This window comes from Oncorhynchus kisutch, linkage group LG28, assembly GCF_002021735.2.
Source record: "Oncorhynchus kisutch isolate 150728-3 linkage group LG28, Okis_V2, whole genome shotgun sequence".
Classification (NCBI taxonomy): Eukaryota; Metazoa; Chordata; class Actinopteri; order Salmoniformes; family Salmonidae; genus Oncorhynchus; species Oncorhynchus kisutch.
In genome coordinates, this window is record NC_034201.2 from 20,579,913 (window position 1) to 20,592,372 (window position 12,460).

The following is a 12,460-nucleotide window of genomic DNA, read 5'->3' on the forward strand; positions in this document are numbered from 1 at the left end:
AGCCATGACATCATTTTCTGGAACTTTCTAAGCTGTTTAAAGGCACAGCCAACTTACTATATGTAAACTTCTGACCCACTGGAATTGTGATACAGTGAATTATAAGTGAAATAATCTGTCTGTAAACAATTGTTGGAAAAAGGACTTGTGTCATGCACAAAGTAGATGTCCTAACCAACTTGCCAAAACTATAGTTTGTTAACAAGAAATTTGTGGAGTGGTTGAAAAACGAGTTTTAATGACTCCATCCTAAGTGTATGTAAACTTCCGACTTCAACTGTACATATCATTAGTGTTGTTCATATGTACAAACGTTCCAACAGAAATTAAAATCATCTGAGACAGGATCTTGTTCTCACTGATTTATAGACAAAGTTAGCTCGCTTGGCTACACTCATATGAATGAGAAAATCTCACTTGTTTTTCACTTGTTCAAAACACTTAAATTATACATCAAAATAACCAGAAAAACTCATCAGTTTAGATAAACATGCCATCTATAGAAACCATGCTTATAATTGTTACAAACCTTAAAACAGGATAAATAAGTAGACACAGAGATATGGCTTCTTTTCACTGGGCTTCACTTGCAACACATGAGGTAGAAAGGCACGCGCCTGTGGCATTTGAGAATGTACGTGATGTGCACCATCCGGAAATTTCCTGAACTTTACTAATGCATAATTGGGATTTTACTATCCCAGAAATTCCTGTATCACGCAAGTGTTCTGGGATGCGTGGATCTCTACAGGAGTCTGCACACTAACATTGGGAAATTCCCACCCACATCCATGCACCTCAAATTTCACAGGAATATAACAGATCCAATTTCACCCAGAAACTCTGCTTTTCATACAGGCTGTGCTGGAGGGAGGTGAGGGAGGGAGGGTGCTCTCAGAGAAGAGGGGTGGCTCAACCTGAGTGACACAACAACCATTAACAGGTGTCATCACATCACTTAGTTCCACAGATTATGGGACTGGCCCTAACTGCAGAACCACAATCATAGTGTCCCCCCCACTCAGGTGCAGCTTGTTCTATCCAGTTTATTTGCATACCTTAAAGTCTTCGCATATACACACAGATTGTACATACATGTTAAAATGAGGAAATAGCAGTGCCACACCTTCCTTGGATTATCCGCTTGTGAGGTACAGTACTACATGAAGACTTTCCAGGATGTGGTCGGACAAACAGAGCAACAGGCGTCCTCTGGGTATCTGTAATGAGAGAGAGCAGAGGTGCCATAATTACATTTTTAATCACATGTCTTTAATTAGTTTCAGTGGGACAGTGGATCTGGTTACAGAGAAATGCATTCATCCACCAATGTCAAATGCAGATATTATCCCGTGCTTTGATTGTCGTCATTTAGATACAACATAAAAATAACATTAACAATAAGAGAAAAACACATTCTGCATTTAATTATGTAATTTAACAGTATCCACCTATTTTTAAAGAACAGAATATTGATATTTTGCAACTGAGACAACGATGTTGACCTGATAGCAATATGAATGTTTTTTTTATTGAATGTGAATTGGTGTTGCTTCCCAAGGGCACGTTCATATGGCAAAGAACGAAAATATGGCCTGTCACTTTAAGATGGTTAAATCTGCCTGTCATATCCTACAATCCCGCCTACATGGTATAAAGCAGCCTATCAGCTCACAGCACACGTGACGAGCGTTCTATGCGATGACCTCATCCCTGGAGTGGGATGACGTCAAATTCAAGATGGATGGAATCACGACTACCACACACTCAACATAATTCTGATATAAAGTCTTTAGTGTGCTGCGTGGAAACAGAACGAATACATAGGGGTAAGTTTAGAAAGCCATGAAACTACTTTGGTTGAGATTGTCTTGCGCTAGTGCTCCACATTGGACTCTTGTTTGGAGAAAAGCTTTTTTTCCTGACGTAACTCTGAGGTGGTTTCTTCGTCTTTTCTAAACCCCACGAGTAACTGCTCTGTGTCTGCTCCTGTAGATGCTGCGTCTGCGCTTTAACTAACCAGGGAGAAAATACAGTAGTGGGTGTGTGCGCACACAGTGACCACACACTCGTTTCTCGAGCACTGTGGTTTTATTATGTTTCTTTACGTTTCTCTTTCGGAAACATTAACACAAAGTGATTACGTGATTTCCACACCAGCAACGGTAACAAACAGACCATATACCGCGTCATTGTTTTAGATGTAATTAACCTATTTAGTCCATCACGGAGAAGATACTTGGCAGAGTTCTTAAACCAGTTTCGGCTGAATATTTGTGTCATCAGGAATTTTAGCCACGTCTCGCTTATTATCTAATGCTTGCTCCCCCTGGCTTTTCCTCAGACACATTCTATGGGCGCAGCGTTCTAAACTTTTCTGGCATGGAATGTACCAAACATGTTTGTGTAATCATATGGAATTGATAGCTGTGTGCAATGGAATGAACGCTGGCTGCGTTCCTTCTAAATATGCCCCCCGCCATGTCTTCTGATTAAAGACATGATGTAATCTAAATAGAACCTATAAATGCGCATGCGTCATGTTATTTGCGCTCATAGCACAGAAAGATACACTAACCTACCAGTTGCTGATCTAAAAAAGATTGGATAGTCTAATTCAGTACTCTTCATGATTTACAGAATACGTGTTTTGGTATTCTAAAATTGAAAATGAAGGATTTACAAACTAGGCAAGTGTTCACTAATAAATTGTTGGCACAGACTGCATAGCAAAATACCTCTTACCGAAAGAAAAAAAAATCAGGCTTCTGGCAAACAGTTGTGTCAAGTCTTTGGCCAATTTGTCGCAAATTTGCAGCAAATTTGCAGCAATCTCATATTTTCACATGCATATGGCAGACTGTTGCGGTAAATTTGCGGCAATTTGTGAACTTCTGGCGATCAATTCTGTGAAACTTGTGATGAACTTTCTGATTGCTGCAAACTCAGTATGAATATGCAAATTAGATCATTTCCAAAATAAATTGTTTATTTAATATTTTATGTAGCTACAACACATACATGAGAGAAATGTGAACACTATGGGTGAGGATGTTGACCTTAGGATGTTTAAAGGGGAAACTACAGAATTATTTACATGAGCAATAGATTTCAACCAATGGAAGTTTCAAAAATCATTAACTAAATCTAAATAATTAAAACAAAACTAAACTACCCTGTTCAGGACTATTGCCTTTTTGAGTGAACTTTGGAGATGGCGGCTTTGTGGAAGTCCTTCGTCCAAAGCTTGTTGAATGCATGTACTGAAACAATCAGAAAACACCAAACAATCATTCATCATTAAGGTTGTTGGAATTTTCAGAGGGTTTTGTGATGAATCTGATTCAATGAACGCACATTTAGCTATATTCTGCAACAACACTCAAATTTAACCATCAAATTCATAATTTGTAACGCTTGTTACTTATCGTTTTCACTCTGCCAAAACACCCTTAGTTTGTCTAAATAACATTAGCAGTTTTCCACTCACTAAGTCGCACTAGAGGACTTGTTAGTTGCCACGTCTTGACACTTGCTCACATTATGCTGGACTTATCCTACTGGCTGGGTCAAATATCTATAATGTATTTTTTAGTGTTGCATTGTGCAGGGGCTTTGCTGACATGCATCTAAAAAAATTGGTTGAGTTTGCCCCACCAAGATTTACATGCTAAAATCAGCACTGCCATAACCCAACCTTAATAACCCAGTACCAACGACCCAACCTTGCTGTTTTTACAGAAAACAACCCAACTATTGACCCAATGCCTGCAGCCCAGCAATTGGGTCATCCAAACAACCCAGCATTTTGTAAAGTGTAACTAACATCTAAAAGTCATGCATGCAAGAAGTCTTGGCCTGTCTGGTGCACAAATATTTCTCTGTCCTCAGTTTGATTGAAGGCCTCAATCTGTATTTTTGCCTTGTAACTGATTGTTTCTAGAACAAGAGGAGGAACAGCATGATCAAGATGAGTTAGCTTCAGCTAGTTTGAAGCAATGAAAGATCTGATTGTTACAAAGAATGAATGTATGGGCTACATTTGAGAATACATGCATTTGCTTACCTTATCAATCTTAAAGACAATACTAATTTATCACTAAAAAAAAGTGTTATGAAAACATATTTCCAGGGTGTTGATGCATCCTCCTCTCTGCCTCTTCAACACCACTGGTCAGGGAAGGGTATCCATCTGCAAAAGTAAATGTTGCATTATTGTCAAATCAACTCATATTGTTGCTACCTTAGCAGTTGTGCTAACTAACATGCTACTGAACTGTGACACTAGCATATTGGCATGCATATTGGTATTAAATATAAATGTTTAGGCAAATCATTAGTTAGATAGTTTAGCTACCTATCACATTAATTGTGCAAAAATAGGATAGCTAACGTTAGCTAGCTCAGCACTAGCTAGTCAGTGGCACTGAGATTGAAACTCGTATCAACAAAATGTGTTTCACTCTATCCCATAAAACATGACATTGCTAAGTAGGTGTCATTTTACCAAACAAAATGTAGAAGTTTATTCACTAGGAAGTTTAATTAATAAGTTAGACACTCACAGGACAACTTTGGTAGCTAGCTAAGATAGCTTGGTTTCCATTTTTCACCAGATGTTTCTAATCCCGTTGATTATGTAATGGTTATGTAACAGTTACTGGTCTTGGAACTTTTTGCAACAAGTTATGCCACAGATTCAAATAGAATCTTGAGAGAATTATCTACCAGAAAAAAAATTCTGGCGAGCTCTTTACCACTTGTGGCAATAAATATTAATGCTGCCAAAGATTTGCCACAGATTCACCATTAGGTGCAAACATTTGCAAACCACTGGCAACATTTTGTGGCACACCATTTAGTTTTCAGAAAATTTGCCACACACGTGGGCAAGTGTCTGAAACATTGTCACACCTGTATGTCATATAAGAATTTGGCATAATGTTATTAGATTCTTATACTTTTTGCAACTTTTCTACTGTTATTTATTTCTTTAGGTAGATTTATTTGACACATAGTGTGTTTGATTTGAAGTATTTCCTAAATGTTTAGGTAACTCCTTCCTTAATTTTTTTTCCTGAAAAATGTTAGTCAAACTACGGGTCTTAAAATTAAAATCCTCATTTTTTTCTTGCCTTTCAGTCAGAATGGAGAGTCTGGTGCACTATAGTAATCCCTCCCATGGCCTCTCGGTCCTGGGGATGCTTAATGAGCAGCGCCTGAAGGGGCAGCTCTGTGACACAGTCTTGGTTGTCGGGGATCAGAGGTACCAAGCCCACAGGAGTGTGCTTGCTGCCAGCAGTGAGTATTTCCAATCCCTGTTCACACGGAGGCTGTCTGACACCCACAAAGTGATACAGTTGGACTTCTGTGAGCCTGAGGCCTTTGAGGTAGTGCTGAATTACATATACTCATCCTCCCTCTTCGTGGACAGAGGCAGCCTGGCAGCCATCCAGGAGATGGGATACAGTCTAGGAATCCCCTTTCTAACCAACATCATGTCAACAAGGCCGCATGTGTCCTACTGCGTCTCCAGAAAAAGGTTGTCCTTCTCAGAGGAAGATGACAATGACAGCCAGCCGAGGAGTGTCATTATGCGCCAGAACCGAGGTGGTGATTCTCCCGGACCCAGTCGCTACAGTTCAAATTATCAAGGAGAGCCCTCAGAACAGAGGAATCCAAATGAATCATCCAGGAACACTGCATCCAATCCCAGAAAATCAGCTGAAGCAACTAGTGAGGGTTCTGATAGCAAGTCCATCAGTTCATATGCCTCCATCTTAAAGGGGAAGACATCATCACGCACAGGGTCATCAGTAAGGCCCCAGCTCACCTCCTCAGTCTCCTTCAGTGAATCTCCAACAGTCATGTTACAGACTGAGTCTGATCTAAGCACTAAAGAAGAGGAGGAGGAGCAGAGGCTCTACAGACCCAAATCAAATGTTCAGGGCTCGGCAGGGGAGCCTAGCCAGACCATTGACAGGAGTGGCCCACTCATAAAAAGCCTGCTGCGCAGGTCATTATCCATGGACAGTCCCGTCCCAGTCTTCTCCCCAACACTGGAGCTCAATAAGCTGCAAGGCCGAGAACAGTCTGTTGTTAAGATGGTGGCAAAGACAGAGGAAGGGACTCAGATTGAGCACAAACACAGTGTGAAAGTGGTTCCCCCACTTCTTCTCAGGTCAAGGCACCACAGTAGGTATGATGATGAAGAAGAAACTCAGGGAGAGGTGTTCCATGTGAAGACAGAACCTAGCAGCCCACTGTCTGACCCCTCAGAGATCATTAGAATCACAGTAGGGGATTCTCTACCAGTAAACCTAAAAGACATTGAAATTAATTTTGACCAAGGCCCTACTAAGCCATGTTATAATCTCCCTGGAAAGAGAAAGGTGAGAAGAGACAACAGAAGGTACCCATTCAAAAAGTCCAAAGGTGTGAACAAAGATGATTTACCACGTGAAGATGAAAATAACATGTCAGAATCTGTACCTCACAAGTCCAACATGGACGACAATGATGGAGACTGGACTGATGAGCCCAGGCAGAGCAAGATGTTTAAATGCTGGAACTGTTTAAAGGTGTTCAGATCCAAAGCTGGACTGCACCGCCATGTTAACATGTATCACAACCCAGATAAGCCATATGCTTGTGACATCTGCCACAAACGCTTCCACACCAACTTCAAAGTCTGGACCCACTGCCAAACCCAGCACGGAGTGGTACAAAACCCTGCTTCATCCTCCAGCTCGTTCCAGCTGGATGAAAAGTTTCAGAGGAAGCTGATAGATATTGTGCGAGAGAGAGAAATAAAGAAAGCCTTGCTCATGAAGCTGAGGAGGAATAAGCAGGGTTCGCAGTCTCAGGTGTTTGCCAAAAAAGGTGGCCTGAGGTCCAGGTCAAATTTGATATGCCCTTACTGTGGGAAAACATTTTTGTTTCTGTCTCAGTTCAAGCAGCATTTGAAGACACACCCTGCAGAGAGAGACAACCAAGAGACTGAGAGCGAGAGCAGTCTTTGCCAAAAGGACCAGGACCAGCCCGGTCAGAGAGAGAACACAGACACAGAGGTTTACTCCTGCAGGCTCTGCAATGAGAAGCTGTCCTCTCACTTTGAGCAGGGAGACCATGAGAGGGGCTGTCGACATGCAACCGTGTGCCCGTACTGTGGCCTCCGATTCTCCAGCCCAGCGGTTAAAAAAGAGCACGAAGCACACTGCAAGTACAAGAAACTGACCTGCCTGGAGTGCATGCGGACCTTCAAGTCCTCCTTTAGCATATGGAGACACCAGGTGGAGGTTCACAACCACAACATTATGACTGTTAAGGAACAGCTGAGCCATCAGGAGGAGATCAATGGGGAAGTATCTGACCACCTCGGAAGGCCGCTCCATACACAGGAGTCTGTGGGAGCGGGGAGCTTCAGAGAGGACATCATCTACAGTGACTCTTCAGGTCCGCCTATGTTCGACTCAGAGGATTCTTCATCATTCGTGCCAGAGGACTTGAGTGTTAGCCAGCATAAGAACGACCATCATGGCGAGCTGACAGTGAAGGAGGAGCCCATTGAGGAGGCTGTGAGCGAGAGGGAGGACATGACATCTGGGGCCTCCATTGAGCCCGAGGAGCCAGGTGTTTGGCCATGTGAAAAATGTGGCAAGCTCTTCGGTGGCCACAAAGACCTGGAGCGCCACCAGGAGCTGCTGTGCCACATCAAACCCTTCATCTGTCACATCTGCAATAAGGCCTTCAGGACCAACTTTCGTCTTTGGAGCCACTTCCAGTCCCACATGTCCACCTCCGATGAACCTGGAGTGAGAGAGGTCGATGATAGGCGCCCGTCGTCTCCCTCCCCCTCACCACCACTTGCGGTCACACAAGCAACTGGACGTCCTGCCCCACAAGTTTCTCCACCTAAACCAATGGAGGCAGAGCCAGTGGTAGCTAAATCTGTGGTAACTAAATCTGTGGTAACTAAGGAGGAGGAGCCTGTAAGCTTGTCGTCAATGCCCAGGACCAAGAGGCCGGAGATGGACAGATCATACAGTAGCCCCCTACCCAAGACGGATAGTGTGGATAATCCTCTCACCCCTCAGGAATCAGAAACCTTTTTTTACCATGCTCCCACTCTCTCTGCCCTCACCTTTAAGAGGCAGTACATGTGTAAGCTCTGTCACAGGACATTCAAAACTGCCTTTAGTCTTTGGAGCCATGAGCAGAGCCATAGCCACATTTGAATGTGTCTCACTCGGACACCTGTGCTCTGTTTTGAGCCTCTGAGATGATACATAATGCTCACAGCATCGTAAAATATCAAATACAACTCTGTCTACACAAGAAAGATTTTGAATGTATCTATTGCTGTTGGTAGTTTGCTTTCCTTCATGTTATATTTTCCAGTGGCCATGTGTGTTGGTGTAAAGGTGTGAAAGTGAATGTGTGCAATGAATTGCTATTTGCCTCGTCATCAGCTCCTTACAAATGTTACTTGGCTTTTGACATCGTTAGTACTGCGTAAATATATTTCAGATAACCACCTTTGACTCATCCTTACCTATTAAAACTCTTTTGATTTAGGAATTGCTGTACTATACAATTAAAGATCAGTTAAGTGCTTTTGCTTAAATTGTGAATTTGTGTTGATTGATGCGTGACGATTATGATATATGAATATGATATTAGTGGCCTCAGGCATCATGTTTATTGATATGCACTTTGCAATTCTGTTCACTATTAACGTTGCGCATATTGGTCAAATTACATCGATTAATTATTGTTATATGAATCTTTATTTTAGATCCTCTGCATCTATTAACATTTCAGCTATAATCTGTTTTGTCCCATAAAATTATGGTTTTCATATTGACTATTCATATTAATTCTTCTTTATTCAGATTTTGTCATTGCCTTAGTGATATTTTGTGTAGATTATACAAGTAAACAAAACCAAAGAGGAGATAGATTAGCAAGGGGATAAGAACTGGAAAAACGTGCAGTATTTTAACTGACACTTTTTATAGATTCTGAGAAAATAAATAATCTTTATTTTATTTAGATATCACACAATAAATTACAGATCATCATGAATGGATTATTGTGTAAAAAACAAGGAAAATATGTACTTAATTGGGAAAGGGGTGTTTACCTTCTGGGTGTGGTGTATGATAGATTTTGTTGTAGTTTTTTAAATGATTAATTTGGTACAAAAATACAAAATAAACTTGTATAGTAATACATACAGAAGAATGAATTTGAATGACCAAAGACATGGGTATTGTATCACTGCTCTGTGAAAGCTCAATACCAGTATGATGAAGTCTGAAATAGTTTGTATGATAATTACATAAGTAATCATGTGAATTGATAGCATGGTCTTAGCATATGCATCCTGAGACAATTGACAAATGTTCTGTTAAAACTAAGCACAATAAATCGTTGCAGATTAACTACTTTTTTTTACTTTGATTGTTTGAATGATTTACAACCAAGAGCCAATAAAGGTTTAAAAAATGTAAGAACGTGAAAGCAAGACTTGCCCTAAGGGGAAAAAGTGGGATTTGGAAAATAGTTCCTTTATGACAGTCCAATATTTTGGGGTTGCTGTGATTGTGATGGCTTGTTAATTACAGTACATCTGGAAAAGAGGATTTCATTATTAATGTTTTTATCAGTTGTACACTGATACCGTAATAACCACAGATATTGATATTCAGATTTGAAAGATGTAACTTTTTGATGTTTAACATCTGTGGTTAGGTTAAAACAATCTATTTATATTTGTGCTCTGAATTTTTCTGGAATATCTTAAAAGAAATTGAGTTCAAAGAAATGGAATATAATTTTGTGTATATGGCAGTGTTTGTATAACCTTTGATTTTGTTTATGAAAATACATATCTTTAGTATTATTCTGCTATTTCTGCAATAATGCATATTTGTATGGGTTGCATTATTGTTGCTTTACATAAAAGGCAGCCATTTTGTGTTTTTTCTACAGTTTTTGTGCTTGAATTCTTTCTGTAATAAAGAGTGATATTGCGGTAGTTGCCTTGGTATTGAGTGTGTATACTGTTTGGATTGCGTTAATAAGAAACTAACACCCTTGAATCATGTGAAGGTTTTCAGGAGAAGTTGGTATGTGTTTAAAATCACCTGCTGGGTGTCAATAAAGTGTGGCGATTCAACGTGTAGTCAGGAAATTAACATAAAAGGATTAACGAGGTTCTGTGGTCAGAGGCAATAGTACGGCAACCCACCACGAACGACCGATGTTCGTGTTGGTCTGTCTTGTCCTTAACATCAGTAAGCACAGTAGGTGTTTTTCTAAAATAACAATTAGGAATGTGCAATTAATTCAGGTGATACATTTTATTTTCAAAAGTGAAACATCTTTCTTCACATCATTTTCTTAGAAGCAAATGTCAAACATAAATCAGAAAATTACTTTACAATTACTTGAAAAGATAATTAAAACTTCCATGAAGCAGTTATTAAATGTGAACCTGTTTCAGACAGACATGTTACTTGTAGCACTTTGTTCATACAAAAAAACTAAAAGCAAAAATGGTACTTGACAATGTTATACTCTGTACTATCAGATGTGAACGGTCATGTTTCAGTGTTGACAAAGGCATTTAGAGAAAGAGTAGGCATTGATAACCAGGATTGTAAAATGACTGCTTACAAATGTGCACACACTGCTTACCTCATTTGCACACACTGTATATAGACTTTTTCTATTGTGTTATTGACTGTGTTTGTTTATTCCATGTGTAACTCTTTTATTGTGTGTCGCACAGCTTTGCTTTATCTTGGCCAGGTCACAGATGTAAATGAGAATTTGTTCTCAACTAGCCTACCTGGTTAAATTACGGTAAAATAAAAAAACAAAAAATAAACTGATTTTACTTTCTGATTAGACATTGGGTGGTTGTACTTCTAGCGTACTAACTAATAGTTAAGACCCACGGGCCTGCAAATGCCCATGTCAATGAAGCAATTACATCCCATAGTCAATAAAGCCCACAATTTAGCCTTGTCCCAGATCTGTTTGTGTTTTCTTGCCAACTTCTATGGTCATCCTATGGTCACAACCATAAGAGTTGACAAGGCAGCCCAAACTATTTGGAACCAGGCTACCCACAGCCATGTTTTAAGATGCACATCATTTTGAGGTGACTTCACAGTGCTAAGGTGTCTTTTATTAGCCTTCTCATGGTGGTGCTCACTGAGGTGCCCAGCGTATCAGTGATCTGAAAAGTGATTTTGTACAGGTAAGGCTGGACATCTTTGAGGCTGGTGTCGAACACATTGTCCACTTCCGACTGGGTGGGCATCTTGGGTAGGTACTCGTGCCGGTTGATCACCTCCACGATGTTGATCACCTTCTCACCCAGCTTCTCACCCACTTTCTCCCGGCAGATCTGTCTCTCCTGCTCGTTGGCCAGGTTGACGACATTGACCTTGATGCTCCAGACCTCCCAGGGAATACACTCATCAGAGAAAGGCCAGCGGGACTTTTTTTTCTGGTAGAACTCCAGTGAGATTTGTCCCATTCCATCCATCCCATTGCCCATGGCATCCTGTAAAGCACAATATAGATTCCAGAGTTCAATGGATACCAATAAATTACAAGTATAGATATACATAACATAACTCATATCTAGCTATACGTTTTAGTGGATAATATCTATACATTTCAACAAACAATCCGTCATCATATAGGCCTACCTTGAATTCTCCTACTGCTTTCCTGATGGCCCTATCAAGCTCATCGGAAGAAACACGAACAAAACTGAAATCAATAAAGTCGCAGTCAATGTCCTGTGTGCCAACAGTACCAATGGAGTAGGTGCCCTCTTTCTTGTAGTGAAATTTCCCAGTGCTGCGATGCAGTAAGATAGTGTGCAACAGAGCCAACATGGCCTCGTCCACCTGTCTTCCCTCCACCGACACTTCTAGAGCCTCCGAACGGCAGTTCATGGTGATCTGCTTCCCCACAGAGGCAGATGGAATATATGGGGGAATTCGCTATTCCAGCACACCCTTCAACTGTTGTTCACGTTCCATAAAACTGGGCTAAACATCAACACAAGCTAGCTAGCTAACGTTATTGCTAGTTATTGTAAGTAGCTAACTAGCTACTAACGCAGCAAACGTTAGTTTCCTGTGGCAAGCTCGATGGTTATCAAGAGAACACGTTACTTTTAGACTGACTTGTTGAATATTGCAATATGTGTAGAAAATGTGTTGTTGCTAGCTATGTTCTTTATAAGTATTTATTAATAACAACATGCTGACACAAACTGCAATTTCGTTGTCCTACTAAAAAGGGGCGGAACTACTTCTGTAAACACGTTGGGAAAACTGTGGACCAATCCGAACCGTGTATCCTTTCTTATACCCCAGCAATGTAACAACACGTGTATAAGATACAAGTAGCTATAAGTCAGAAACTATCA

At 40.5% G+C, this 12,460-nt stretch overlaps 2 protein-coding genes and 1 long non-coding RNA gene across 3 annotated transcripts; 1 reads left to right on the forward strand and 2 right to left on the reverse strand.

Annotated features, from left to right (window-relative positions):
- The first annotated feature begins 1,706 nt into the window (after positions 1–1,706).
- Positions 1,707–10,044, forward strand: LOC109873024 (zinc finger and BTB domain-containing protein 21). The gene is made up of 2 exons (XM_020464514.2): positions 1,707–1,829; positions 5,143–10,044. The coding sequence occupies exons 1-2, from the start codon at positions 1,724–1,726 to the stop codon at positions 8,235–8,237; spliced, it is 3,201 nt and encodes a 1,066-aa protein (XP_020320103.2). The 5' UTR covers positions 1,707–1,723; the 3' UTR covers positions 8,238–10,044.
- LOC109873025 (uncharacterized) lies at positions 2,982–4,750 on the reverse strand. Its single transcript, XR_004205966.1, has 3 exons — positions 4,566–4,750; positions 4,067–4,192; positions 2,982–3,939 (listed from the first exon to the last, which is right to left on the reverse strand). It is a non-coding gene; the product is annotated as an uncharacterized LOC109873025 (long non-coding RNA).
- Positions 10,045–10,348: 304 nt separating the features above from the next.
- LOC109872833 (autophagy-related protein 101) lies at positions 10,349–12,369 on the reverse strand. Its single transcript, XM_020464186.2, has 2 exons — positions 11,730–12,369; positions 10,349–11,581 (listed from the first exon to the last, which is right to left on the reverse strand). Exons 1-2 carry the CDS (start codon positions 11,979–11,981, stop codon positions 11,180–11,182), a joined length of 654 nt encoding a protein of 217 aa, XP_020319775.1. The 5' UTR covers positions 11,982–12,369; the 3' UTR covers positions 10,349–11,179.
- Positions 12,370–12,460: the final 91 nt, after the last annotated feature.

Coding starts and splice junctions, on each gene's coding strand:
- LOC109872833 (XM_020464186.2), bottom strand. CDS start 11,981: ATGAACTGCCGTTCGGAGGCTCTAGAAGTGTCGGTGGAGGGAAGACAG. Junction 11,582..11,729: donor AAGCAGTAGGAGAATTCAAG/GTAGGCCTATAT, acceptor TGTGCTTTACAG/GATGCCATGGGCAATGGGAT.
- LOC109873024 (XM_020464514.2), top strand. CDS start 1,724: ATGACGTCAAATTCAAGATGGATGGAATCACGACTACCACACACTCAA. Junction 1,830..5,142: donor AACAGAACGAATACATAGGG/GTAAGTTTAGAA, acceptor CTTGCCTTTCAG/TCAGAATGGAGAGTCTGGTG.